This window comes from Bos mutus, chromosome 16, assembly GCF_027580195.1.
Source record: "Bos mutus isolate GX-2022 chromosome 16, NWIPB_WYAK_1.1, whole genome shotgun sequence".
Taxonomy (NCBI): domain Eukaryota; kingdom Metazoa; phylum Chordata; class Mammalia; order Artiodactyla; family Bovidae; genus Bos; species Bos mutus.
The window spans coordinates 18,037,589-18,062,732 of record NC_091632.1 but is presented as its reverse complement, the minus strand read 5'-3'; the positions used below and the strand labels follow the sequence as shown (position 1 = coordinate 18,062,732).

The 25,144-nt window shown below is 38.8% G+C and overlaps 1 protein-coding gene and 1 non-coding gene across 2 annotated transcripts in view; one reads left to right on the top strand and one right to left on the bottom strand.

Moving 5' to 3' along the window:
- PLA2G4A (phospholipase A2 group IVA) overlaps positions 1-24,654 on the top strand; it is a 179,920-nt gene extending 155,266 nt beyond the window's left edge. Inside the window, exons 16-18 of the mRNA XM_005901275.2 lie at positions 9,871-10,066; positions 11,810-11,967; positions 24,037-24,654. Coding sequence (XP_005901337.1) covers positions 9,871-10,066; positions 11,810-11,967; positions 24,037-24,168 — 486 coding nt within the window. The 3' untranslated portion in view covers positions 24,169-24,654. The remainder of the gene's footprint in view (positions 1-9,870; positions 10,067-11,809; positions 11,968-24,036) is intronic.
- On the bottom strand, positions 9,058-9,129 carry TRNAC-ACA (transfer RNA cysteine (anticodon ACA)). Its single transcript has one exon. It is a non-coding gene; the product is annotated as a tRNA-Cys (tRNA).
- Positions 24,655-25,144: the final 490 nt, after the last annotated feature.

The window sequence follows — 25,144 nt, the reverse complement described above, 5'->3', positions numbered from 1 at the left end:
GCTTTTCACTTTCATGCATTGGAGAAGGAAATGGCAACCCACTCCAGTGTTCTTGCCTGGAGAATCCAGGGACGGGGGAGCCTGGTGGGCTGCCGTCTATGGGGTCGCACGGGGTCGGACACGACTGAAGCGACTTAGCAGCAGCAGCAGCAGCAGGATATGTTTTATGGGTGAATGAATGAAATATTATAATAGAGATGAAGTTACTATCTCCGTTTCATAGATTAAGAAACAGGTACTCACAAGATTAAGTGAAACATTTCACGGTCTCCCAACCAGGAAGAGTTAGTGATGACCCAGGTTCTTGGACATGTTTTCATTTCTATTGTACATAATTAAGATGTTCTCGAGACCCAATAATGGTTATAATAACTCTTTAACATATATAAATCTCATATTTTAAAAGTGCTTTCATATTTCACCTTTTTTTGAGGCAGTTAGTAATATTCAGAGAAGGAAACAAGGATTGATGAGATAAGAAATCTCATCATGCCAAGAAATTAAATAAGATAGTAGGTGAAAGGTCTTCCCCATTAAGCCATTAAGAATCTGCTTGCAATGCAGGAGACATGGGTTCACTCCCTGGGTTGGGAAGATTCCCCTGGAGTAGGAAATGGCAACCCACTCCAGTATTCTTGCTTGGAAAATCCCATGGACAGAGGACAGACTACAGCCCATGGGGGTCATAGAAGAGTTGGATATGACTGAGTGACCAAACAACGACAATGGGTGAAAAGAACGTAGCCCAGGGGACTTCCCCAGTGGTCCAGTGATTAAGACTTTGCCTTCTAATGCATGGGGCATGGGTTCCATCCCTGGTTGGGGAACTAAGATCCCGCGTGCCTCAGGCCAAAAACCAAACATAAAACAGAAGCAATATTGTAACAAGTTCAACAGAGACTTTAAAAATGGTCTACCTAAAAAAAAAAAAAAGGAACATAACCCAGGATCTGGCTGGGGAAATACTAGGTAAGTAATGGTCAAGGTGGACTACATTCCAAGGATCCAGGATGAGAATCTAACACTCTTTTCACTTCACTAGCTGCCTGGCTTTATATATATGATGTATATTCTTTTTTCTGTGCTGTGTGCAGCAGTTAGTGGTAAAACATGGTTCTTGATGTCTAAAACATTTTAGCTTTTGGCGGGGGGGAGACTTCTAATTGACAAATTTTCTTGTTAAATAGTTATTTGGGTTTATATAACTATGCATATTATGTAAACTTATACAACTGTGTGTATTGGGCTTCCTTGGTGGCTCAGTGGTAAAGAATCCACCTGCCAATGGTTCAGGAAGAATCTGATTCCATAAGACCCCCTGGAGAAGGAAATGGGAACCCACTCTAGTGTTCTTGCCTGGAAAATCCCATGGACAGAGGAGCCTGGCGGGCTACAGGCCATGACATTGCAAAAGAGTTGGACCTGACTTAGCAGCTAAGCAACAACAACTGTGTGTGTTATAGGAGATCCATTCGAAAATAGACTGGTGTGTTCTGGAGTAGATAAGCAGGGAAATCAGTGAGATAGGATGAAAATGGCACAGAAATGGCAATGAGCACATCTGAGGAGTGGTCTGATTAAAGTGATAGATTTTAAGTCATTTTAAGTCATGATTCTAGGAGGGCTTTAAAGAAGAATTTATGGTTGGATGATAGCAAATGGAAAATCAGTGAAGGATTTCCAGCAGACAAATGACTTCATGAAACTGGAATTTTAGAATGATTAATCTGATAACGGAAAATAGGATGAATTGGAGGATGGAGAGCAAAAGGTTAAAATTAAGAGGGATTTACTGTAATGTAAGTGTAGGACAGTGAAGTACGCACCAGGGAGGGTGGCTGTGGAAACATGAGCAGGGTTTGATGATGGATGAGCAGCAGTGGGGAGGTGAGTTTCAGTGCATGACTCCACTGTGATAATTTAGGAGCTCATTCTGGAGGTGGAAGAACCTGATTATTCATTTCACCGGTGGAAGTGTAAAATGTCAAAGTCTTCATTTTATACATGAATCAGAGCTCCACCACCTTAATGAACTGATTTTAGAAGGTTTTAGAATATTATGTTGTACCTCTGAAAAGAACTCACTATTTCTAATTAAAAAGAATACTCATAAAAATACATCAAGTGCTTCTGCTATTCATAGACAATAGCTGTTGATATTTTGTTTTTATTTTTTTCTCTCTTCACTGCATGTGTGCATACATATGTGCATATGTATGTGTATCAACACCAGGGTTATATATTTTTTGCATCTGCTTCTTTCTTCTTAAAGTTACATTGTAAGCATTTCCCCATGCCATTCAATATTTTTAGAACATAATTTTAAACACAGAATGGTATCTGTATATATGAATAAGCGAGAATTTATTATCAGTGTTCTGTTTTCAACTTTTAGATTATTGCTGTCTTGTCAATTCTTTCTTCTAATTGTCATCTTTGCACATGAATTGTTAATCATACTTTTTATTATTCCCTTACTTGGATTCTTAGATATATATATATTAAGATTCTTTAATAAACATTTCCAGATCACTTTCCAAAAAAGCTGCACCAGTTTATATTACTATATTAGATTGTACAGGCAAATCCTTGTTTTACATGGCTTTACTGGCATGGAAAAATATTACAGCTGTTTATGCTCATAGATGTGCTTTAGAATTATTTTGTCAATTCCCTACACCTTACCCTCTTCCTCCTATGTGAATATATCCTTTAACTATTGGTTTGGTGTAGCATGAAGCCTATCATTCTAGAAATAATGAACTGTATTTTCAGAGACTTAATATAAAAGAAATTGCAATATATTATATATTCTGAAGTCCAAAAATGGACTTCAGAAAATTCACAGTGAGTGAAATGAATTTTTAAGTCTCACTTGGAATATTTAAAATGATTTTTTAAACTTATGAGTATTGTTATATAGATTGTCATTATAATAATATGCATTTCAATATGGACTTAAAAGGTTATCAAATATAATTTTTAAATTAATAAAAATATTGTACTATTAATACTAAAGTGGAAATACTTATTATAGGTATGATATGTACTAAGTTTCTTCAGTCATATCCAACTCTTTGTGACCCTATGAACTAGCCTTCCAGACTCCTCTGTTCATGGGAGTCTCCAGGCAAGAATATTGGAGTGGGTTGCCATGCCCTCCTCCAGGGATCTTCCCAACCCAAGGACTGAACTTGGGTATTCTGTGTCTCCTGCACTACAGGCAGATTCTTTACTCCTGAGCCATAAAAATTGAATTGTACATAAAAGTTTTTGATAGCAGGGAAGTTCCAATGCAATACCTGAATGTATGCAATAAGGTTTTTTAAGGTGATTAAATAATGAATATTTTTCTATTTGGGTGGCTTGTCTGGTGGCTCGGTGGTAAAGAATCTGCTTGCCAATGAAGGAGATATGAGTTCAGTCCCTGGGTCGGGAAGATCCCTTGAAGAAGGAAATGGAACTTACTCCAGTGTTCTTGCCTAGAAAATCTGATGGACAGAGGAGCCTGGTGGGCTACAGTCCATGGGGCTGCAAAGAGTCAGACACAACTTAATGACTAAACAGCAATGACAACAACAAGTGTCCTATTTCTTATTGGACACCATTTGAAGTTAAGAGTAGAGCATAAATCCTGAGCAAAAATTTGGAGCCGGTAACTATGTTTAATTTCATAAATATAGTTAAATCTCAGATTTTGTCAGGGAGATATAGAATGATGGATATCATGCCTTTTGATAAAGGCAACACAGTTCATATTATATCTACTTTATAACTAGCCTAGAAAGTTCATGACGTCAATGTCAGTGATAATGAAGGATTTTGTTTTTTATAGATTAGTGGCTACACACTCCTCTAATAATGGTCCAAATATACAGAACCTCATAACTCTAAATACTGTTATTAATTGATTTAAGAAAAATAATTTTGGGTTTCAATTTATCAAGTTCTTTTTGTTAATCATTTAATAACAGATATATGCCATGCAAATATAGTTTACCTGTAGGGTTTATCCAAGATAAATTTTAATAAGGTTTGTTCTTCATATTGGTCATAAAAATAATCCAGTACCTTCACAGTCAAGTCTTCAAAATAAATAGGTTGAATTTAAAGGAGGGGGAAAAAGCTTTGGATGTTTTGAGGAATAAGCAAGGAATACAGGGAAGTTCAGAGTTTACCATTCTAGATTTTTTTCCTTTAGCTTATAAAGTTTTATGTAGAGTAATGGATTTGGATTGTTATTCCATAAATTATGTTACTTTATATTATGCTGCCATATATTGGGCATGAATCTAGCTGTATTTCAGTGCCCTTTTAAATGCTTAGTGGCTGGAAGCCAGAACAATGAGTTCATCCTCTTAAAAATAAAAGGAAAGAGAGAAAGAAGGAGAAAAGGAGAGAAGGAAGCAATGAGGGAAGGGGGCAAGGACAAGAGAATCAAAAGGAAATTAGAAAGTAGCTAGTCTTTACAAATTATAGAAGTAATGTATCTAAATTAACTTTATCAAGGTCAAAATTTCATTTACCCACAAAAAAATGCTTCCTTTATTCCGAAAGAATCCATCTGCAATGCAGGAGACCTGGATTTTTCAAACCCTGGTTTGGGAAGATCCCCTGAAGAAGGAAATAGCAACCCACTCCAGTATTCTTGCCTGGAAAATCCCATTGACAGAAGAGCCCTTAGGGCAACAGTCCATGGGGTCACAAGAGTCAGACACAATTTAGCGATTAAACTACCACCACAAATAATACAAAAAAGAATCTGTATTTTTCAACGTTAACCTGATTTATTTGTTGACATTATGGCATGCTCCTTGGTTTAGAACCTCTGTATACATTGTACTTAGATTGTTAAGTTGGGTCAAACCATCATGGCCAAACTAGTTCAAGTGTTAGCTCTATGGGCATCAGTCCAACATGGCTGATGAAGGGAAGTGCATGTTATTGAGTGTAGCCTTTATAAGCTTACTGCTTAAGGTCATTTTCTGGGGTTATAGAGTTGGACACGATTGAAGCAACTTAGCAGCAGCAGCAAATTGCCACAAACAACAGAAATATATTCTTCTCTCACAGTTCTGGAGACCAGAAGTCAAGATCAAGGTGTCCTCAGGGCCACACTCCCTCCAAAAGCTCTACAGGAGAATTCTTCCTTGTCTTTTCCAGTTTCTAGTAGTTCCAGGCTTTCCTTGGTTTGTGGCTACATAACTCCAATCTCAGCCTTTGTCTTCCTATAGCCTTCTCCTCTGTGTGTGTGTGTTTTCATAAGAATATTCATTGTTGGATTTTATGGCCCACCCAGCTAATCCACAATGATCTCATCTTCAGACCCTTAACTTAATTACACTTGCAAAAACCTCTTCTCCTAATGAGGCTGCATTCACAGGTCCTGGGGGCTTAAAGCATAGACTTATCTTTTGGAGGCCCACCATTCAACCCACTAAACCTGTTTGGTCATGGAGGCTTAGAGGCCTTGTCATGAGGAAATATACTCAACATTAATTTCTCCTTACGTATTTTTGTGAATGTATAGTAACTTCTCAGCGAAGAAGAACTAAGGAGAAATGTAAAGTGCTCTGTACACTATTAGATATAGAAAATTATTTTTGTGCCTATTGCACTGTAAAGCTCTTGGGACCTAACACTTTTTTTGGAAGTGAGAATGATCATAACCACAAAATAATGAATTCTAAATTGTTGTTTTTATCCATTGTATCTTACATTAGTTCCTTTAAAAATTTCCTGCTGCTGCTAAGTCGCTTCAGTCGTGTCCGACTCTGTGCGACCCCATAGACAGCAGCCCACCAGGCTCCCCCGTCCCTGGGATTCTCCAGGCAAGAACACTGGAGTGGGTTGCCATTTCCTTCTCCAATGCATGAAAGTGAAAAGTGAAAGTGAAGTCGCTCAGTCGTGTCTGACTCTTCGTGACCCCATGGACTGCAGCCCACCAGGCTCCTCCGTCCATGGAATTTTCCAGGCAAGAGTACTGGAGTGGGGTGCCATTGCCTTCTCTGAAAAAAAAAAAAAAAAAATTTCCTAGAATTCTGTAAATTTATTTACACAGTTATACTCCTCTATCCAATCTAAAAATAGATTTTAAATAATGAGAAAACACATGCCCTAGGTATACAGAGAAAAACCTCATTTCCTCTGGAGAAAAGCTAATATAATATAATATAATAAATATAAAGTATATATTTATCTACATGTATAAATAAACAAAATGGCATATATATGCCATTCACACTATAGTTTGTACATATTTTTATATTATTCAGATTGTTTTTCCTATCTTTCAAAGTGTTTTAGTCCTCTTAAATGAGTATAAACATCCTACAAAGTATCACTTTGAAGGATACCTTCAAATTTTTATCTTCACAGAAAATCATTTTAGTTAATACTATGTAAATTTATCATGAATTAGTCTATGGAAATCTGAGGTGTCAAGCAGTAACCAAAATGGATGGTTAGAACTCAGTTCTGCTGTAATTTGTGGAATAGCGATTTTTTTTGCTCACTGCATTCTTTCAAAATATTCTTTTCGAACTCGTCTGTTCCACTCATAGCTGCGTCACTGTTTCTCAGCCTTTACAAACAGTAAAATGAGACATGGGAGGAGAGCAGACGGTTTTTCCATCCTGTAATCACTGCCTTATAGTCATCAGGTTTTAATCCTTTCCACATCAGGCTCATATAAGGAAAGGGAAAGTTTCCATCACTTCCTGATTCCTGCATAAAATATCTATCTAAAAATAGCTTGGTCTCTTACCTCAGGCAATCCCCTTCTTTTTCTCTGCACGCTCACACGTCGTTGGTCACACCCTTGAGTCATGTTTGCAAACACTGGAGAGCCCTTCCTTTCCCTTGTTCCCATGCAGCTCCACAGTGTGAACTTTTGGTTTTATTTTGATGTTGAATAATTGTTAATGAATAACTGTGAACAGTGCTCGACAAGAAATAACAGCCTGAATAATTCAGCTGAACAGGAAGATAAAGGATTTAGAGATAAGTTTTCTCAGGTTTCAAACACGCAATTGTCCCTGTGTACATATGGAATTTTAAGTGAAATATAATCACATTTAGCTTGACAGTTTATGGAACAAATGTTTTAATATAAATCTGTTTTCCCAGATTTTTATTCCTCAGTAAATGGCATTGAGAGAGTCGATCAGCTTAATGTTCACACTTCAGAAGCAACAGGAACAGTGAATGCTCAATGAAAAGCATTTTTTTTTCTAAATTTAAGGTGCTATTTTAAAGTAACTATTTTCTTAACTAGGTTAACACAACTGTAAAGCAATTTTCATCCAATTAAAAAATAATTTATGGGGGAAAACTCACATATAAATAAATACTTTTCTTAAATATAAATTACTGAGTTTATATAAATATATGATCTCGCTTAATCCTCACAGCAATGCTCAGGAAGATGATAGTATCAACTTTATTTTATAGCTCATTTATTTACAAGTAAGTTGCTGAGATAAGAAACAGCTGAAATGTAGATAAACAGGGATTGTGTGTGTGTGCTCGGTCACTAAGTCATGCCTGACTCTTTGTGACCTGATGGACTACAGCCCTCCAGGCTCCTCTGTCCATGGGATTTTCCAGGGAAGAATACTGGAGTGGGTTGCCATTTCCTTCTCCAGGGGATCATCCTGATCCAGGGATCGAACCCTTGTCTCCTGCAGCTCCCGCACTGGCAGCTTCTTTGCCGCTGAGCCACCTGGGAAGCCCTAGAATGGGATTGGGAGTCTGCTACTTCAAAGACAGTACCCAACCCGGTCCAAGTGTGTTGGTTGTTACTTATGACCCCTATGGTGCCACTAGCGGAGCATCACTGCATTTTTTTTTTTTTTTTTTACACAAAACCATTTCTTCCATATGGAGCTATTGTGCTAAGCAGTTTGTCTCAGATCACCCAGCTTGCAAGTCAAGATAGGCTGGGCCTTTCAGGCTGCACAGCCCAGGTATGAAGCCATCCGTCACGTTCCCTCTCTCTTTCATACTACACTATCATATCTATTCTTTATCTTCCCCCTTAAGTTACGATCCCTAAGTATTCAAGGATAGCTCCTCTCTTATGCCTGGAACATAGCTACTCAGTCATAATGTCGAGTGAACTAATTTGCACTGTGAGGAAATACTCCAGGTATGCTGCAAAATCTCACGGCAAATAAATACTTTACTCATAGCATTTGCCGCAGTTTTAAACCTAAAGGTTGTTTAATTACTGTCTCTCATCCACCAGGCTACGTACATCCTGTAAGAACAAGAGTTTTACTCACCATTATGTCCCCACCTCCTAGCACGGAGCTTAGACTGACGACTAATGATTATCATTGAAGGAATCAATGTGATGACAAAGAAGTTAAAAAAACTTAAGAGGGTAGTGATCATTTCTCAAAAACTTCTGCTCTTTAGGGATTTCCCTAATAGTGCTGCTCTCTCTCTTCCTTCTTCTTTTCTTTCTTCACTTTTCCACCTTCCATATCTTTTCCTCTCTTTACTGACTTTTATTTGGCAAACGTGTATAGAAAGTAAGGTGACAGGCATGCTACTGACTATTGCACTCAGGTTAATTGATTTAATTCTAATAGCAGTCTTATGAGATATGGATTATCTTGACCATCTTTATTTTATAGTTGAGGGTATTGAGTGTAGAGGCCTCAGGGAACATAGCCAAGGTCCCCGAGCGTGCACTTTAACTCTGGCAGTCTGGCCCCAGAGTCTGCGCTTTCCCTGCTACCACAGTCTGTTTCTTACTTGTCCCCTCTTCCTGTAAGCTGCATTTCAATAGAAATAAGCCCTATTCACTGCACCTCTCTCTATTGATTTATGTTCTCCAGTTTGAATTAATTATTTTTTGTGCTTACCTTCTTGTGTTAGTCATCCTTGACGCGAAAACAAGCCTAAAACCTCAGTGAGGTGAAGTGAAGTTGGTCAGTCGTGTCTGACTCTCTGTGACCCCATGGACTGTAGCCTACTGGGCTCCTCCGTCCATGGGATTTTCCAGGCAAGAATACTTGGTATGGGCTGCCATTTCCTTCTCTGGGGAACTTCCCGACCCAGGGATTGAACCTGGGTCTCCTGCATTGTAGGCAGACACTTTACCAGCTGAGCCACAAGGGAAGCCCAAAACCTCAATAGTCAACAGCAAACATGTACTCCTTGGTCATGTTACATGTCAACAGAACAGCTTCTTTTCATAAAGAGAAGCAAAAAAAAAAAAAAAAAAAAATGAAGCTAATTCAGAGCAGCTCAAATGTTTTTGCATTCATAAGATGTATTCATTTTTAATCAGTTTTGTGGAGAAAATGCAGGTAAAAATTCAGTAATAGAGTGGTCTTCATTCTGCCTCACAGATTTTTTTAACTTTGAAGGGTTAAAAAATATTCACATGGCTTGTAAATGCCCAGAACCCATTGTTGTTGTTGTTGTTTAGTCGCTCAGTTGTGTCCAACTCTTGTGATTCATGGGATTTCCCAGGCAGGAATACTGGAGTGAGTAGCCATTTCTTACTGGGGTATCTTCCCTGAGCCTCCTGCCTTGCAGGCAGAGTCTTTACCACTCAGCCACCAGGAAAGCCTGCCCAGAATCTCTAGCAATTGCATCAGTGTAATTTCAGTCAGTTCAGTTCATTAATAATTTTTCCAATGCTGCCTATGGAACTAGCCTTATATAAAGAATTAAAAAAATGATCATAAGTTTGTTTATGGAATAATTTTGTATTTTTTGAGATTGATAAGTTTCTTAAGAACAAGATCGTTACTCATCTTTAGCAAGGAACATACTAACACATAGGAGATAGCTAATGAGTAGTGAATGATGAGCAGACCAGCTGAACAAATGATCTTTCCCTCTCTTCCATAGGAACTTCTACTTGCAGAAAAGTGGGCTAAAATGAACAAGCTCCCCTTTCCAAAGATTGATCCTTACGTATTCGATCGAGAAGGACTGAAGGAATGCTATGTTTTTAAACCCAAGAATCCTGATGTCGAGAAAGATTGCCCGACTATCATTCACTTTGTTCTGGCCAACATCAACTTCAGAAAGTACAAGGCTCCAGGTACATCGGGAGTTATAGTCTGTAAGGCAGAAAGCTGATAAAGCGTAAGAGTGACATTAAGGTGCTTCATGCTGGCACTGCCATACCAGCTGTTACAACATCGAACACTTCCTTTACCTTGATAAAAGGCTACCATCCTGAGACCCCAAGCACTCCCCCTCGTTCTCACCCCAGAGTCTCCTGAGTTCTTCACAATCCAGAAACTGAAGGGTGATTAACTAGCTTGATAAACCTCTGGGGCTTTATTCCACAATCTCAGGTTATATTTGTTCTGATGGATCAGTGCCCTTGTCATAGGCATTTTTAAATATTTTGATTGCTACTGTTGTAAGGGAGGCCTTGTTTCAGAACAAATCATGCAAAATTTGTGGGAATGTTAACTGACCATAAAAATTCATGAAATCTAGCAGTACAATATGGATAGTAATTTCAGGTCACCATGTTGCATTCCTTTAGAAAAAGAGAATTAAGTTCAAGGCACTGGCATTTTGTTTTGCCGCATCCAAAGGAGTCTATGGACTCTTCTATATCCTGGGAGATACTGATTAACAAAAGGAGAGCTAGAGATTGACCGGCAAGATACTAAATGCCTCAAAGTTATATTATTTTCAGACCAGAAAATGTAGCTGTTAAAGAAAAGATGAAAAAATAGTCATGGAAGATTTGAGACTATGGGGAGGAAAGTGATCTTTTTCTAGATAGTGGACGAAGTCAGAGAAAAGGTCAATAGAGGTGGAGGCTCTCCTGAGTCATACATCAACACAAAAGAAGGAAGAATTAGCTGGAATTTTTAGTTATTTAACAGTGAAATACATAAAGCATAGGAAATTTTGAATTTTCTATCACTATTAATTCTCAAAAACAGGCTGTGGAGGGGATTCTTGTGACATGAAGACAGTTAATTAATGTCTGGGTTTGGGTTCTACCAGAAGCAAATTCCAAGCAAAGGGTTCACATGCAAATAGTTTATTTGGGTGAAGTAGGAAACTTTAGTAAGAGAGCTGAGAACTGATAAAAGGAAGAAAGCCAGATAACAAAAGATGTGTTAGTAAGCCTGCTACCATAGGAGAACCTGGTCCTGCTGGGAAACTCTAGGAAATGAAATAGAGTCTAGTCAGATCATGCTTTCCACTTACACAGCAAGTGGCAAGGGAACCAAGGAATTTATATGCCAATACCATAGAGTCTTTGGTTGACTGCTTCCTGGGACAGAGTATTATTGACTGGAACTTCCAGCCTGCTGCTAATGAGCAAAGCAGCAGTTACAGGGAGTGGTAGAAAGCCTTCAGGGCTTCCCAGGCGGCTCAGTGGTAAAGAGTCTACCTGCCAAGCAGGAGACACAGGTTTGATCCCTGAGTTGGGAAGATCCCCTGGAGAAGGAAACGGTAACCCACTCTAGTATTCTTGCCTGGGAAATCCCATGGACAGAGGAGACTGGTGGGCCACAGTCTGTGGGGTTGCAAAAGAGTCAGACACTACTTAGTCAGACTACACAGTAGCAGCAGAAAGCCCTTAGGCGCAGAGATGCAGGTACTGGCAATTGGAAGATGCCCAGTCAGAGTACACAGAAGTGGTCAAGTCCAGGGTATGTGAGCAGAGGCCTCATAGTGTACACTCAGGATTATATGACCCCTAAGGGGCTCCCAAGGTTGTTTATGGCTATTTGAATGTTTTGTGCCCTGGACTCTAGAGATAATTTGTGGTTTTCGAAATAACATCATTTGAAATTCTTCTTATATTTAGGTGTTCCAAGAGAAACTAATGAAGAGAAAGAAATAGCTGATTTTGATATTTTTGATGACCCTGAATCACCGTTTTCGACCTTCAACTTTCAATATCCCAATCAAGCATTTAAAAGGCTGCATGATCTCATGTACTTCAATACCCTGAACAACATTGATGTAAGTATCTCTTATGATCATTGACGATGTCAAATATTTCCATATCACATGAACATAGCAATACCCCATTTTAATTCATTAAAAATAACTTTTATGAATGATATCACCCCAAAATTTGCCATTTTCATTTTTGTAAATTAATCTCCAGAAGAACCCCATAAAATTCACAAAGAAGGAACCCAGTGCCTCCAAATTGGCAGAGCCCACATTTTATGCTATTGTTTGAAGGATTAGTTGATCCTCAGCTTCTTTCCCAAAGTATCTAGTAGGTTTATCATATGATAAAGTAAACTATAAGTTGAAAGAAAAGTGATACGATGGAAATATGAGTAGAGAAGCGAGTGCTACCGGAAGTGCAATTAATCTGCAAAAATAGCATGAATTTTAATGAATAGACTCATGCCTTTAAATGTCTTTTTATTTTTGTGGATCTTGGAACCGTCTCCCGAAGTAGCAGTTTCTCCAAGTTTAGCCCTGGAGATATCAAGTGTGCCTTGTTCCACAAACATTAAAACAACTCATTCTCTTTAGTGTTATTCCTATCACTAGTATATCTGTTGCTAAGATTCTGTATCTGTGTAAAATTCTTTAGTTGCTAACTCACCACTTAGGACCACTGTTGTGTAATTGGATTCATGATGGCTTGTGGTTCCACATCATAGTGTCTGACAAATGATGATCAGTGGTACAAGCCCAAGTTCATGAGTCTCCTTGGATTTTGTACATTAGAAAAAAGCATAAAAGAAAAAGAAAGAAAAATTAAATGGAGAAGAAAAGGCCTCACATCTGATTTGCCAGTCCTTTTGGAGATTGTACGAATGGAGTAAAAGAATGTACCATTGAGAATGAGTCCTCTGTGCATATGAGATTTCATTAGATTTGTGTGATCTAATAGAATTCTGGCACATCTAGTTTGTTTAGTTTGGTCTGAAACTAGTAATGATCAATTGTGTGCAGTTGTAACAGTTATACCATAATATATTTATTAATCAATATCTTTAATTTTTTTAAATGTATGAAAATTTTCCAATAACCTTCAGTTTCTGCAACTCCAAAGTGTTTCTTGTCAGTGTTCATTTGTGAATAATATGTGATAGTTCAGGTAAAACATGAATAGCAACATTTATAGTACATATCATCTTCTAAGCGGATTTATTTCTTTTCTTTTGCCTTATTGTTCAGTGAAAATCTGAAATTTGCTACATTGCTTCTGTGGTGATGGTGAAAATTTAAAGAATAATAGAAGAAAATCAACATTTTAAGCTATGATTTTAGGGAGCAAACAGATATTCTCAGAATGCAGTTGTGTTTTATAAAACCTCACGCTGTTAAAAAAGAACTAAGGGTTAATAAAGCAATAATCCTATTTTTCCAGTACGAAGCCAGTAAACAAATAATTATATTGTCTTCTCATGGAGATGAAATGTATTAAACTTGGTCAGTTGTCCTCAAATGGATTAAAAAAATAGATTATAGGAATGTATAAATACCCATTGGACTTGGGGAAATTAAAGGATACATACACAAAGCTGAGTGCCAAAGAGTTGATGCTTTTGAACTGTGGATGTTGGAGAAGATTCTTGAGAGTCCCTTGGACTGCAAGGAGATCCAACCAGTCCATTCTGAAGGAGATCAGCCCTGGGATTTCTTTGGAGGGAATGATGCTGAAGCTGAAACTCCAGTACTTTGGCCACCTCATGAGAAGAATTGACTCATTGGAAAAGACTCTGATGCTGGGAGGGATTGGGGGAAGGAGGAAAAGGGGACGACAGAGGATGAGGTGGCTGGATGGCATCACCGACTTGATGGACATGAGTTTGAGTGAACTCCGGGAGTTGGTGATGGACAGGGCGACCTGGCGTGCTGCGATTCATGGGGGTCGCAAAGAGTCGGACACGACTGAGCGACTGAACTGAACTGACACAAACATACAAGTATATCTTTATATCAACATATATGTATATATTCATGTGTATATATATGAAATATATATACATATAGGTGTATATAATTTACACAACTTCATTTTTCTCATTGTTTTCAGTTCTGGTTTATATAAAACTCACTAAGCTATTTAGGGAATGATATAGTTCTGTTTATATATTTTACAAACATTCTTCAAAGTATGAAGAATTCATCTTTGTTTGACACATAGGTGAAAAAGTTAATGCCTAAACAAAACTAGACTGAATCCCAAAATAACTGTCCTGACTTAGAGCTCATCAAACACAGATTTTTCACAAGCCATTCAATTAAGCAGGTTTTAATTACTTCTAAGAACTCACCTAACACAGTAAGTAGAAGCAAGATCATGGACTTTATATCATGTTTAGCTCTTAGATGGGCTATTTTTATGACTTTGAATAAGCTACTTAAACTTCTTGAGCCTCAATTTCCTCATCTCTGAAACAAGTGTAACAGTACCTATCATGGTGGCAGTAGTGAATTTTCAGTCAGGTGTTCAGTTCAGTTCAGTTCAGTTCAGTCGCTCAGTCGTGTCCGATTCTTTGTGACTCCAGGCCTCCTTGTCCGTCACCAACTCCCAGAGTCCACCCAAACCCATGTCCATTGAGTCAGTGATATCATCCAACCATCTCATCCTCTGTCTTCCCCTTCTCCTCCTGCCTTCAATCCTTCCGAGCATCAGGGTCTTTTCCAATGAGTTAGCTCTTTGCATCAGGTGGCCAAAGTATTAGAGTTTCAGCTTCAGCATCAGTCCTTCCAATGAATATTCAGGACTGGTTTCCTTTAGGATGGACTGGTTGGAATTCCTTGCAGTCCAAGGGACTCTCAAGAGTCTTCTCCAACACCACAGTTCAAAAGCATCAATTCTTCTGTGCTTAGCCTTCTTCACAGTCCAACTTTCACATTCATACATGACCACTAGAAAAATCATAGCTTTGACTAGACGGACCTTTGTTGACAAAGTAATGTCTCTGCTTTTCAATAAGCTGTCTAGGTTGGTCATAACTTTTCTTCCAAAGAGCAAGCGTCTTTTGATTTCATGGCTGCAGTCACCATCTGCAGTGATTTTGGAGCCCAGAAAAATAAAGTCTGACACTGTTTCCACTGTTTCCCCATCTATTTGCCATGAAGTGATGGGACCAGATGCCATGATCTTAGTTTTCTGAATGTTGAGCTTTAAGCCAACTTTTTCACTTTCCTCTTTCACTTTCATCAAGAGGCTCTTTAGTTCTTCTTCACTTTCTGTCATAAGGGTGGTGTCATCTGCATATCTGAGGTTATTGATATTATTGATCTTAGCTCTCCAACCCAGGATTGAACCCATACCCCTGGCCTTGGAAGGCAGTGTCTTAACCACTGGTCCACCAGGGAAGTCCCTCAGTCAGGTGATGGATGAACAAACAGTTCCCTACAAGCAGAAGCTGCTTAATAAGTGGGAACTCTACCTATGTGTATCTATATCCTGCACCATGATGGATATATGTCAAGACCATGCAAATGATGAAAAGTAAGAATATAAATAAGTCCGTACTGGTAATGGAAGCCTAGGCAGTAAATGCATGTATTTTTGAATGAACGAATTTAGGCTTCCCTCTTAAATTATATAACCACTGAGATTTTTCTTGGGTGTGTATATGTGTGTATGAGCCTCATACCCAGGTAAGACTTCTAGGTTTCACTGACATTTATCTCTGCTTGTTTTTAGCCAGGAAAGTATATTTTATCAGAATCAAAGCTCCTTGATTAGATCAGATCAGTTGCTCAGTCATGTCTGACTCTTTGCAACCCCATGAATCGCAGCATGCCAGGCCTCCCTGTCCATCACCAATTCCCGAAGTTCACTCAGACTCACGTCCATCGAGTCAGTGATGCCATCCAGCCATCTCATCCTCTGTCATCCCCTTCTCCTCTTGCCCACAATCTCTCCCAGCATCAGAGTCTTTTCCAATGAGTCAACTCTTTGCATGAGGTGGCCAAAGTACCGGAGTTTCAGCTTTAGCATCATTCCTTCCAAAGAAATCCCAGGGCTGATCTCCTTCAGAATGGACTGGTTGGATCTCCTTGCAGTCCAAGGGACTCTCAAGAGTCTTCTCCAACACCACAGTTCAAAAGCATCAATTCTTCAGCGCTCAGCCTTCTTCACAGTCCAACTCTCACATCCATACATGACCACAGGAAAAACCATAGCCTTGAATAGACGGACCTTTGTTGGCAAAGGAATGTCTCTGCTTTTGAATATGCTATCTAGGTTGGTCATAACTTTCCTTCCAAGGAGCAAGTGTCTTTTAATTTCATGGCTGCAGTCACCATCTGCAGTGACTTTAGAGGCCAGAAAAATAAAGTCTGATACTGTTTCCAGTGTTTCCCCATCTATTTGCCATGAAGTGATGGGACCGGATGCCATGATCTTCGTTTTCTGAATGTTGAGCTTTAAGCCAACTTTTTCACTCTCCACTTTCCCTTTCATCAAGAGGCTTTTTAGTTCCTCTTCACTTTCTGCCGTAAGCGTGGTGTCATCTGCATATCTGAGGTTATTGATATTTCTCCCGGCAATCTTGATTCCAGCTTGTGTTTCTTCCAGTCCAGCGTTTCTCATGATGTACTCTGCACAGAAGTTAAATAAACAGGGTGACAATATACAGCCTTGACGAACTCCTTTTCCTATTTGGAACCAGTCTGTTGTTCCATGTCCAGTTCTAACTGTTGCTTCCTGACCTGCATACAAATTTCTCAAGAGGCAGATCAGGTGGTCTGGTATTCCCATCTCTTTCAGAATTTTCCACAGTTGATTGTGATCCACACAGTCAAAGGCTTTGGCATAGTCAATAAAGCAGAAATACATGTTTTTCTGGAACCCTCTTGCTTTTTCCATGATCCAGCGGATGTTGGCAATTTGATCTCTGGTTCCTCTGCCTTTTCTAAAACCAGCTTGAACATCAGGAAGTTCACAGTCCACATATTGCTGAAGCCTGGCTTGGAGAATTTTGAGCATTACTTTATTAGCCTGTGAGATGAGTACAATTGTGTGGTAGTCCAAGCATTCTTTGGCATTGCCTTTTTTTGGGATTGGAGTGAAAACTGACCTTTTCCAGTCCTGTGGCCACTGCTGAGTTTTCCAAATTTGCTGGCATATTGAGTGCAGCACTTTCAAAGCATCATCTTTCAGGATTTGGAATAGCTCAACTGGAATTCTATCATCTCCACTAGCTTTGTTCATAGTGATGCTTTCCAAGGCCCACTTGACTTCACATTCCAGGATGTCTGGCTCTAGGTCAGTGATCACACCATGGTGATTATCTGGGTCGTGAAGATCTTTTTTGTACAGTTCTTCTGTGTATTCTTGCCATCTCTTCTTAGTATCTTCTGCTTCTGTTAGGTCCATACCATTTCTGTCCTTTATCGAGCCCATCTTTGCATGAAATGTTCCTTTGGTATCTCTGATTTTCTTGAAGAGATCTCTAGTCTTTCCCATTCTGTTGTTTTCCTCTATTTCTTTGCATTGATCGCTGAGGAAGGCTTTCTTATCTCTTCTTGCTATTCTTTGGAACTCTGCATTCAGATGCTTATGTCTTTCCTTTTCTCCTTTGCTTTTCTCTTCTCTTCTTTTCACAGCTATTTGTAAGGCCTCCCCAGACAGCCATTTTGCTGTTTTGCATTTCTTTTCCATGGGGATGGTCTTGATCCCTGTCTCCTGTACAATGTCATGAACCTCATTCCATAGTTCATCAGGCACTCTATCTGTCAGATCTAGGCCCTTATATCTATTTCTGACTTCCACTGTATAATCATAAGGGATTTGATTTAGGTCATACCTGAATGGTCTAGTGGTTTTCCCTACTTTCTTCAATTTAAGTCTGAATTTGGCAATAAGGAGTTCATGATCTGAGCCACAGTCAGCTCCTGGTCTTATTTTTGCTGAGTGTATAGAGGTTCTCCATCTTTGGCTGCAAAGAATATAATCAATCTGATTTTGGTATTGACCATCTGGTGATGTCCATGTATAGAGTCTTCTCTTGTGTTTTTGGAAGAGGGTGTTTGTTATGACCAGTGCATTTTCTTGGCAAAACTCTATTAGTCTTTGCCCTGCTTCATTCCATATTCCAAGGCCAAATTTGCCTGTTACTTCAGGTGTTTCTTGACTTCCTTCTTTTGTATTCCAGTCCCCTATAATGAAAAGGACATCTTTTTTGGGTGTTAGTTCTAAAAGGTCTTGTAGGTCTTCATAGAACCGTTCAACTTCAGCTTCTTCATCATTACTGGTCGGGGCATAGACTTGGATTACTGTGATATTGAATGGTTTGCCTTGGAAATGAACAGAGATCATTCTGTCGTTTTTGAGATTGCATCCAAGTACTGCATTTCTGACTCTTTTGTTGACCATGATGGCTACTCCATTTCTTCTGAGGGATTCCTGCCTGCAGTAGTAGATATAATGGTCATCTGAGTTAAATTCACCCATTCCAGTCCATTTCAGTTTGCTGACTCCTGATAAGGGATGAGAAATAAAGAAGAGCCGAACTCTGAGGTAGGCTGTTAGGTCATTAGGTTCAGTCATGAGCTAAGTCACTCGCTCCCACACCATTTGATGAGAGTAAGTGACTAATTCACACAGCAACACAGCACATGCTTACTTGCCATTGACTGTTAGAGTTGCTCACCAGCTGTGGACACTGTGTATACAAACTCTTCTAATGCACAGACATCTGACTGCCTGTCCCACGGATGCAGTTTTCAACTTTGTGGCCACGGCCACCATGACTTCAGGCGAATTTTCATCTTCAATTCACATTCCGACTTAAACCTTGACTCTGAAAAGACCAACCTGTCTCTGACAGCTCTGTGCTTCTGTTGCTTCATTTCCCAGAGATCTCTGTGGGCCAGCCTCACTGAAGCTAAATTCCAGTTCATCTTAAGAAGCTGCTGTTTCTTTTCACTTTGTGACAGCAGGCTGGGTTTCTCGTTAGCGTCAGGCTTCTGCACTTACTCAGTCCTCCCAAATTCTTTTTCACTGAACATTGCTCAAGTGCTTTTACAGTGGCAGCATATCAATTTTTGGGGTCTTTTTTTTTAAGGAAACCTAACATATAGTGACTTACACAGGTAAACAGGTGGTATGTGGAAAATGCAGAGGCTTTGGAGTCAGACCAAATTTGGTGCTCAAATTTTTGCTGTGTGACCTTGGGCTTGTTGGTTAACTTTCCCAAATTTTATTTTCCTCATTTGTAAATGGAAACAGTGATGTATATTTTACAATATCGGGATGAGGATTAAGTAAAAGAATATAATTTAAGAGCTTAGCATGCATGAGACACTCAATAAACTGAAATGGGTAATATGATAATGATGTTAATTTTTATCCATGTTCATATTTATCTTCTGCTTTTAACTATACATTTAAACCTTTTAAAAGCAATGCCTTGCTTTATTTACCTTGTATCCTCCAGAGATACTGATCACAATGGCCAGTACCAAAGTAAATACGTAATGAAATGTCCACAATTCATTAGGAAAATGTCATCGACTTACTGGCTGAAACTGTTGAAGAGTTTAATATGGTAGGAGAAGAGGGTAGCGAGTGTCAGGATACAGGACTCTGGAGGCAGATGCCTGACCATGGAGTAACTCCATGAAATGCATACTGACCAAGGTAATGTGGTTACATGCTCTACCCATAAACTTCCACCTTGATCTGGAGGTAACACACCTTCCGAGGTTTCTTTTCCAAAGATGTGGTGATTCAGTTATCCCAGGAAAATTACTGTTACACAGTTACACTCATTCAATGTATTAATTTAGCAGGCATACTATAAAAACAGTGACAGTATATTCAATATACACCAATGCTGCATAATCATGAGCTTTTAAAATTCTGTCTCCAATGATCCTGTAAAGTATTAAATATTAGGTGTTAACTAAAACGAAGAAAGGGCTTCCCTGGTGACTCAGCTAGTAAAGAATCCATCAGCAATGCAGGAGACCTGGGTTCGATCCCTGTGTTGGGAAGATCCCCTGGAGAAGGGAAAGTTTACCCACTCTAGTATTCTTGCCTGGAGAACTCCATGGACTGTATAGTCCATGGGGTCGCAAAGAGTTGGACACAACTGAGCAACTTTCACTTTTCACTCAAAATGAAGAAAAACATATATCCATAAGTATTTGTATCTACTCCTTTATTTGTTGATATTTCATCATCATGTTAAGAGTATTTAGGTACAAGTTAAAGTTTTTATCTTTAACAAAATAATTTAGAAGCTTATTATATATCATAGCCTTTTAGAAGTGTGATATCTCCAGGTATTTCTTTGTTTTTAAATTGAAGTATAGCTGATTTCCCTGGAGAAAGGAATGGCTACGCACTCCAGTATTCTTGCTGGAGAATTCCATGGACAGAGGAGCCTGGTGGGCTACAATCCGAGAGACTGAACAGAGTCAGACTGCACAACTGAAACGATTTAGCAAGCATGCACGCATAGCTGATTTACAATGTTAAAGTTCAAGTTAGTTTCAAGTATATAGCACGCTGATTCAGTTATCTATATCTATATCTGTATCTGTATATCCCTTTTCATGTTCTTTTCCCTTTAGGTTACTACAAAATATTGAGTCTAGTTCCCTGTGCTGTATACTGGGTCCTTGTTGGTTATCATGGCCTTAAATAGTAGGCCCAAATTCATTTACTTTTAATGCTACCTATAATCTTTTTTACCTCTTATTTATTTATTAATTCAACACATATTTATTGAGTATCTACTGTGCCGGGCACTGTTTTAGGAACTAAGGATAAATAATGCACAACATGAAAAGAATAAGGAAAAGTTTTGAGTGCTTGATATAAACCAGATCCATCCTTTTCAAATATTGAGCACTCAGAGCTGACCTATGAGGTAGGTATTTTTATTCCTATGTGAGACAACTGAGTCATGGATTATTGTGGCTGATTTCTGGAAGACACACAGTTTTGCTGAGGGGCTGAGATGGGGCCATAGGTTTGTTTGTTTTCTTCCTCATTGTTTCCTCACTTTTGAACCATCTGTCTCGCAGGCAGCCTTATTTCCTAGTTACTCCACACACAGCCTCCCTCCCAGCCAGCCTGCTTCCCAGGTATTTCCTGTACATGCCCTCAGCCTCTTTGTGGAACTATCCTTTTACTGAGAAGACCTGGTCTTTCCACTCCACGTATCAAATGCTGCTTGTCCTTCATCTCAGCTCAAGTCTCATTGTCCCCACGGGTTGAGCTTTATCCTGTTTAATTTGATCTCCAGTGAGTGCCTTCTGGACAGTCATTAATCTTACAAATATTTACTCTTTCCCTTCCGTGTTCTAAGTGCTGGAATGAAAAATGAGAAGACCAATTAAGACCTTTGCTTTCATAACACTTCAGTTTCCATTCAGAAAGTAGGCATCAACCAGCAAATCCACAGTAATTTAGGCCAGACTATCCTCTTGCCTTTTGTTATATTTAGAAGTCTTATTTCTCTTGCAGAATACACTATAACTTTCTTTTAAGGCTCATTTTAAACTTTCTATTCTGAGAATTCAGTGCTTACTTGTGGAGTGCTTCCAATCTCATGTCTCTGAGTTTGTTCCTTTTGGGGAGTGATGACATTTTGCATGTTTTCTTTTTGCCTTTATTGCCAAATATTTAAAGGATCTGGCAGATTGGGAGACCATTAAATGATACCAGAAAGATGACCCGTGTCTTATTTGGGGATAGGTGATGGGGACGGAGGAGGATCATTGCTTGAATGACTCTGATGGGAAGGATTTGGAGTTTCAGTGACTTTCAGAGGGGAATGAAAAAAAAAAGGGTGTAAATACTATTTACAACAGGGGCTTTCCTGGTGACTCAGATGGTAAAGAGCCCTGCAATGCAGGAAACCCGGGTTCTATCCCTGGGTCGGGAAGATCCCTTAGAGAAGGAAATGGCAACCCACTCCAGTATTCTTGCCTGGAGAATTCCATGGACAGAGGAGCCTGGCGGGCTACAGTCCATGGGATTGCAAACAGTCGGAGATGATTGAGTGACTATTCTACTATTTATAATTACTCCTAGTCTAATAAGAAAATAGAAAGGCTCAATTATAACATAATGCCTCTTTGAACATGTCTAATTGTACCACGAATCATGCCAAAAGGTTTGAATTTAGCCACTGATGTAGTAGTAAGCTCAGCCATTCCTGTTGATACATCACAACCAATGAGTATTTTCTGCAATAGTCTGAAAATCCTGGTTAATGGTTTCATAGCGTTAATGCGGAGAAGGCAACGGCAACCCACTCTAGTACTCTTGTCTAGAAAATCCCATGGATGGAGGAGCCTGGTAGGCTGCAGTCCATTGGGTCGCTAAGAGTCGGGCACGACTGAGCGATTTCACTTTCAGTTTTCACTTTTCACTTTCATGCATTGGAGAAGGAAATGGCAACCCACTCCAGTATTCTTGCCTGGAGAATCCCAGGGACAGAGGAGCCTAGTGGGCTGCCGTCTATGGGATCGCACAGAGTCGAACACGACTGACGCGACTTAGCAGCAGCAGCAGTGTTAATGTGCCACCTAGTGGTTGAGATTGCACATTCTAATTGCATATGATTTAGGTTTTTCAGTTATAAATGTGGATATCCATTTTCCTTGATAATAATGACCCTTTATTAAAAGTATCTGCCAGATTCCAACTGTGATAAACCCACTACTTTGTGATATTCATATTGTTGTTTTTGATCAAACATTGATATGTTTTTTTTTTGTATTCATGAGTTCATTGTAAAGGGGTTGACTGCAGTCATTGTAATGTCCCAAGTGATCTTTTATATATTTTAAAGGTTTTTAGTTATTTGGGAAGTAAATAGTTGATTTTTAATTTTACTTGGGTTCTCTGCAATGAGGGTTGGTATGTCTCATGTTGCTTTGGTGCTCTTTTCAGAAGGAGAGACTAACTGAAAACTTGCTGACATGATTTCTAGAATGACAGTGAGATTAATTAAAAGGAGACATAGTTGGGCACATTTGATGGTGTAATTGATTTGCTGACTTTTACCATAAAAAATATGCTATTGGCTATTTATTGTGGGTTTATTTCTAGTAAATATTTCAGCCTTCCACCTAAGGTAAAGCTCCTAAATTTTCACATGTATGGTTAGTGAAAATACCAACAATTAATAGATGCTAGTTGCGAAATGTTTCCTATGTGCCAGGCATTAATAAATGATCTCCAGTTCCCACCGCAAAGCCCAGATTAATGTTATTATTTCCATTTTAAAGAAGAACAAATGGCTGGGGGATATAAGTTAATTTCCCTTGATATCCACAGCCAAGAAGTCCCTGTGCCTGGAGGCCCTCTAGCAAGGTCTCCATCATAGACCTGAAGCCCCTTCTTCTGTTTCTGTAGAATTATCTTTCCCTCACTCATGGGAAGGATGGGGTCAGTGGATATCTGCTTTACTTAAAAGACTCAGTAACATTTGAACTCATCTCTTTCAGTAGACAATTATATATATAATTATATATAGATTGTAAAATTATAATTAAATTGTAAACTTTAATTATAATTATAAAATTACAATTAAATTGTAAAATTATAAAATAATGCTAAAATTAAATTAAAATTATATATATAATTGTCTTCTGGGAAAAACACATATAAAAATTAAAAATCACAAAGCAAATAAAGGTGTCACATTCCCATGATAAATCTCTCTTCCTAGAATATGACTGTTTAAAGTTACCATTAGAGAACAGAGGGCCCTTCCCCAGTGGGTTTCACATAAGTCACAGAAGATTAATGTAGGTTAGCATCACCCAAGTCACGCATTTCTCTTCTCCCAGCTTGCCCATGGAGATTGGGTGAGGAAATGGGAAAACCCTACTGTGTACACACCTCCAAGGCCGAGTGGGCCACACCAGCTCTGGGTGGGAGGAGCTCTGATGTAAACTTCTCAGACTTGACTCATTTATAGATAGATAGATAGATGATAAGTGGTAGATAGATGATAAGTAATAGATAGATGATGTATATATAGAGAGAGATAGAGATACGTATATCTTGCTCAAACAACTGTTTCAGTGAGTTCCGAATAACACTAATTATACATCTTTTGCCTCTATTTGCAGGTAATAAAGAATGCTATAGTCGAAAGCATCGAATATAGAAGGCAGAATCCGTCTCGTTGCTCTGTTTCCCTCAGTAGTGTTGAGGCAAGAAGATTCTTCAACAAGGAGTTTCTAAGCAAACCCACAGCATAGTTTGTGTACTGGAAAGGGTAGCAATTTCTGATGTGGAGGCAGTTTGAAATTCCACGACAACTGGATTTAAAAGCCCAGGACAGGTATTAGCACTGATCTTAAGAGACTGGTTGATACTCAAAGTTGCAGTTACTTAGCTGCATGAGAACAATACTTGTAAAACTTTGCTAGATTGACAGATGATGTCAATTTTGTAAAAATATAGCTCAGCTACATTTTCTATTATGAATTTCAGTATGAATTTCCTGATGCAAATGTAGGGACATATACTGTATTTTTTAGACATTCCTCACCAACTATCTGTGTGTCCTCTTTTTTAAAAGGTGGTTCCTTTTTCAGAATATTTAACAGTTCAATCTTTAAAAGACTTTGTATTGTGTGTGAGTGTAATTCACTGACTGGATTTATTCATGCCATGAGACAACACTAGTTTTTATTTATATATGCATACATGAAATAAATACATCTGTATACAAATGAGCAAGAGGTAACTGAGTGTTTGTTTTTTATCTTTAATGAACTATTGCACTGTGGCTATGACAGATGCTCAGATTCATGGCTTTCAGACCCAGAAATTGTTAACCTTAAACTCAAATGTGAAACAACATTTTAAATCATGGTGATTTTTCTTAGAAGAGAAAGTATGTGTTTTTGAGCAAATGGTGTATATTTATTCAGAATATAGGGGAAAAAATGTAACCCCTTCTAGTTTACTTTGCTGATACTATCCCATTTGTGCGACAGACAGCAGTTACCTCAGAGAAAAACCCAGGAAAGTGACAAGTGCTGTATCTGTAAGACTTGTCTTAGGGACAGTCTGTATTGCATGACTGTGGTTTGTTACTATTGAACCACTAAGGTTCAGAGTTAGTATCCCAAATAGAAGGGCTTCCTCTTCTTGCTCTGAGTCTACCATTCTTTAATCTCTCTGTTCATGTGTCTTTTTCCCTCTCACCTTCCATTCACATTTCTACCT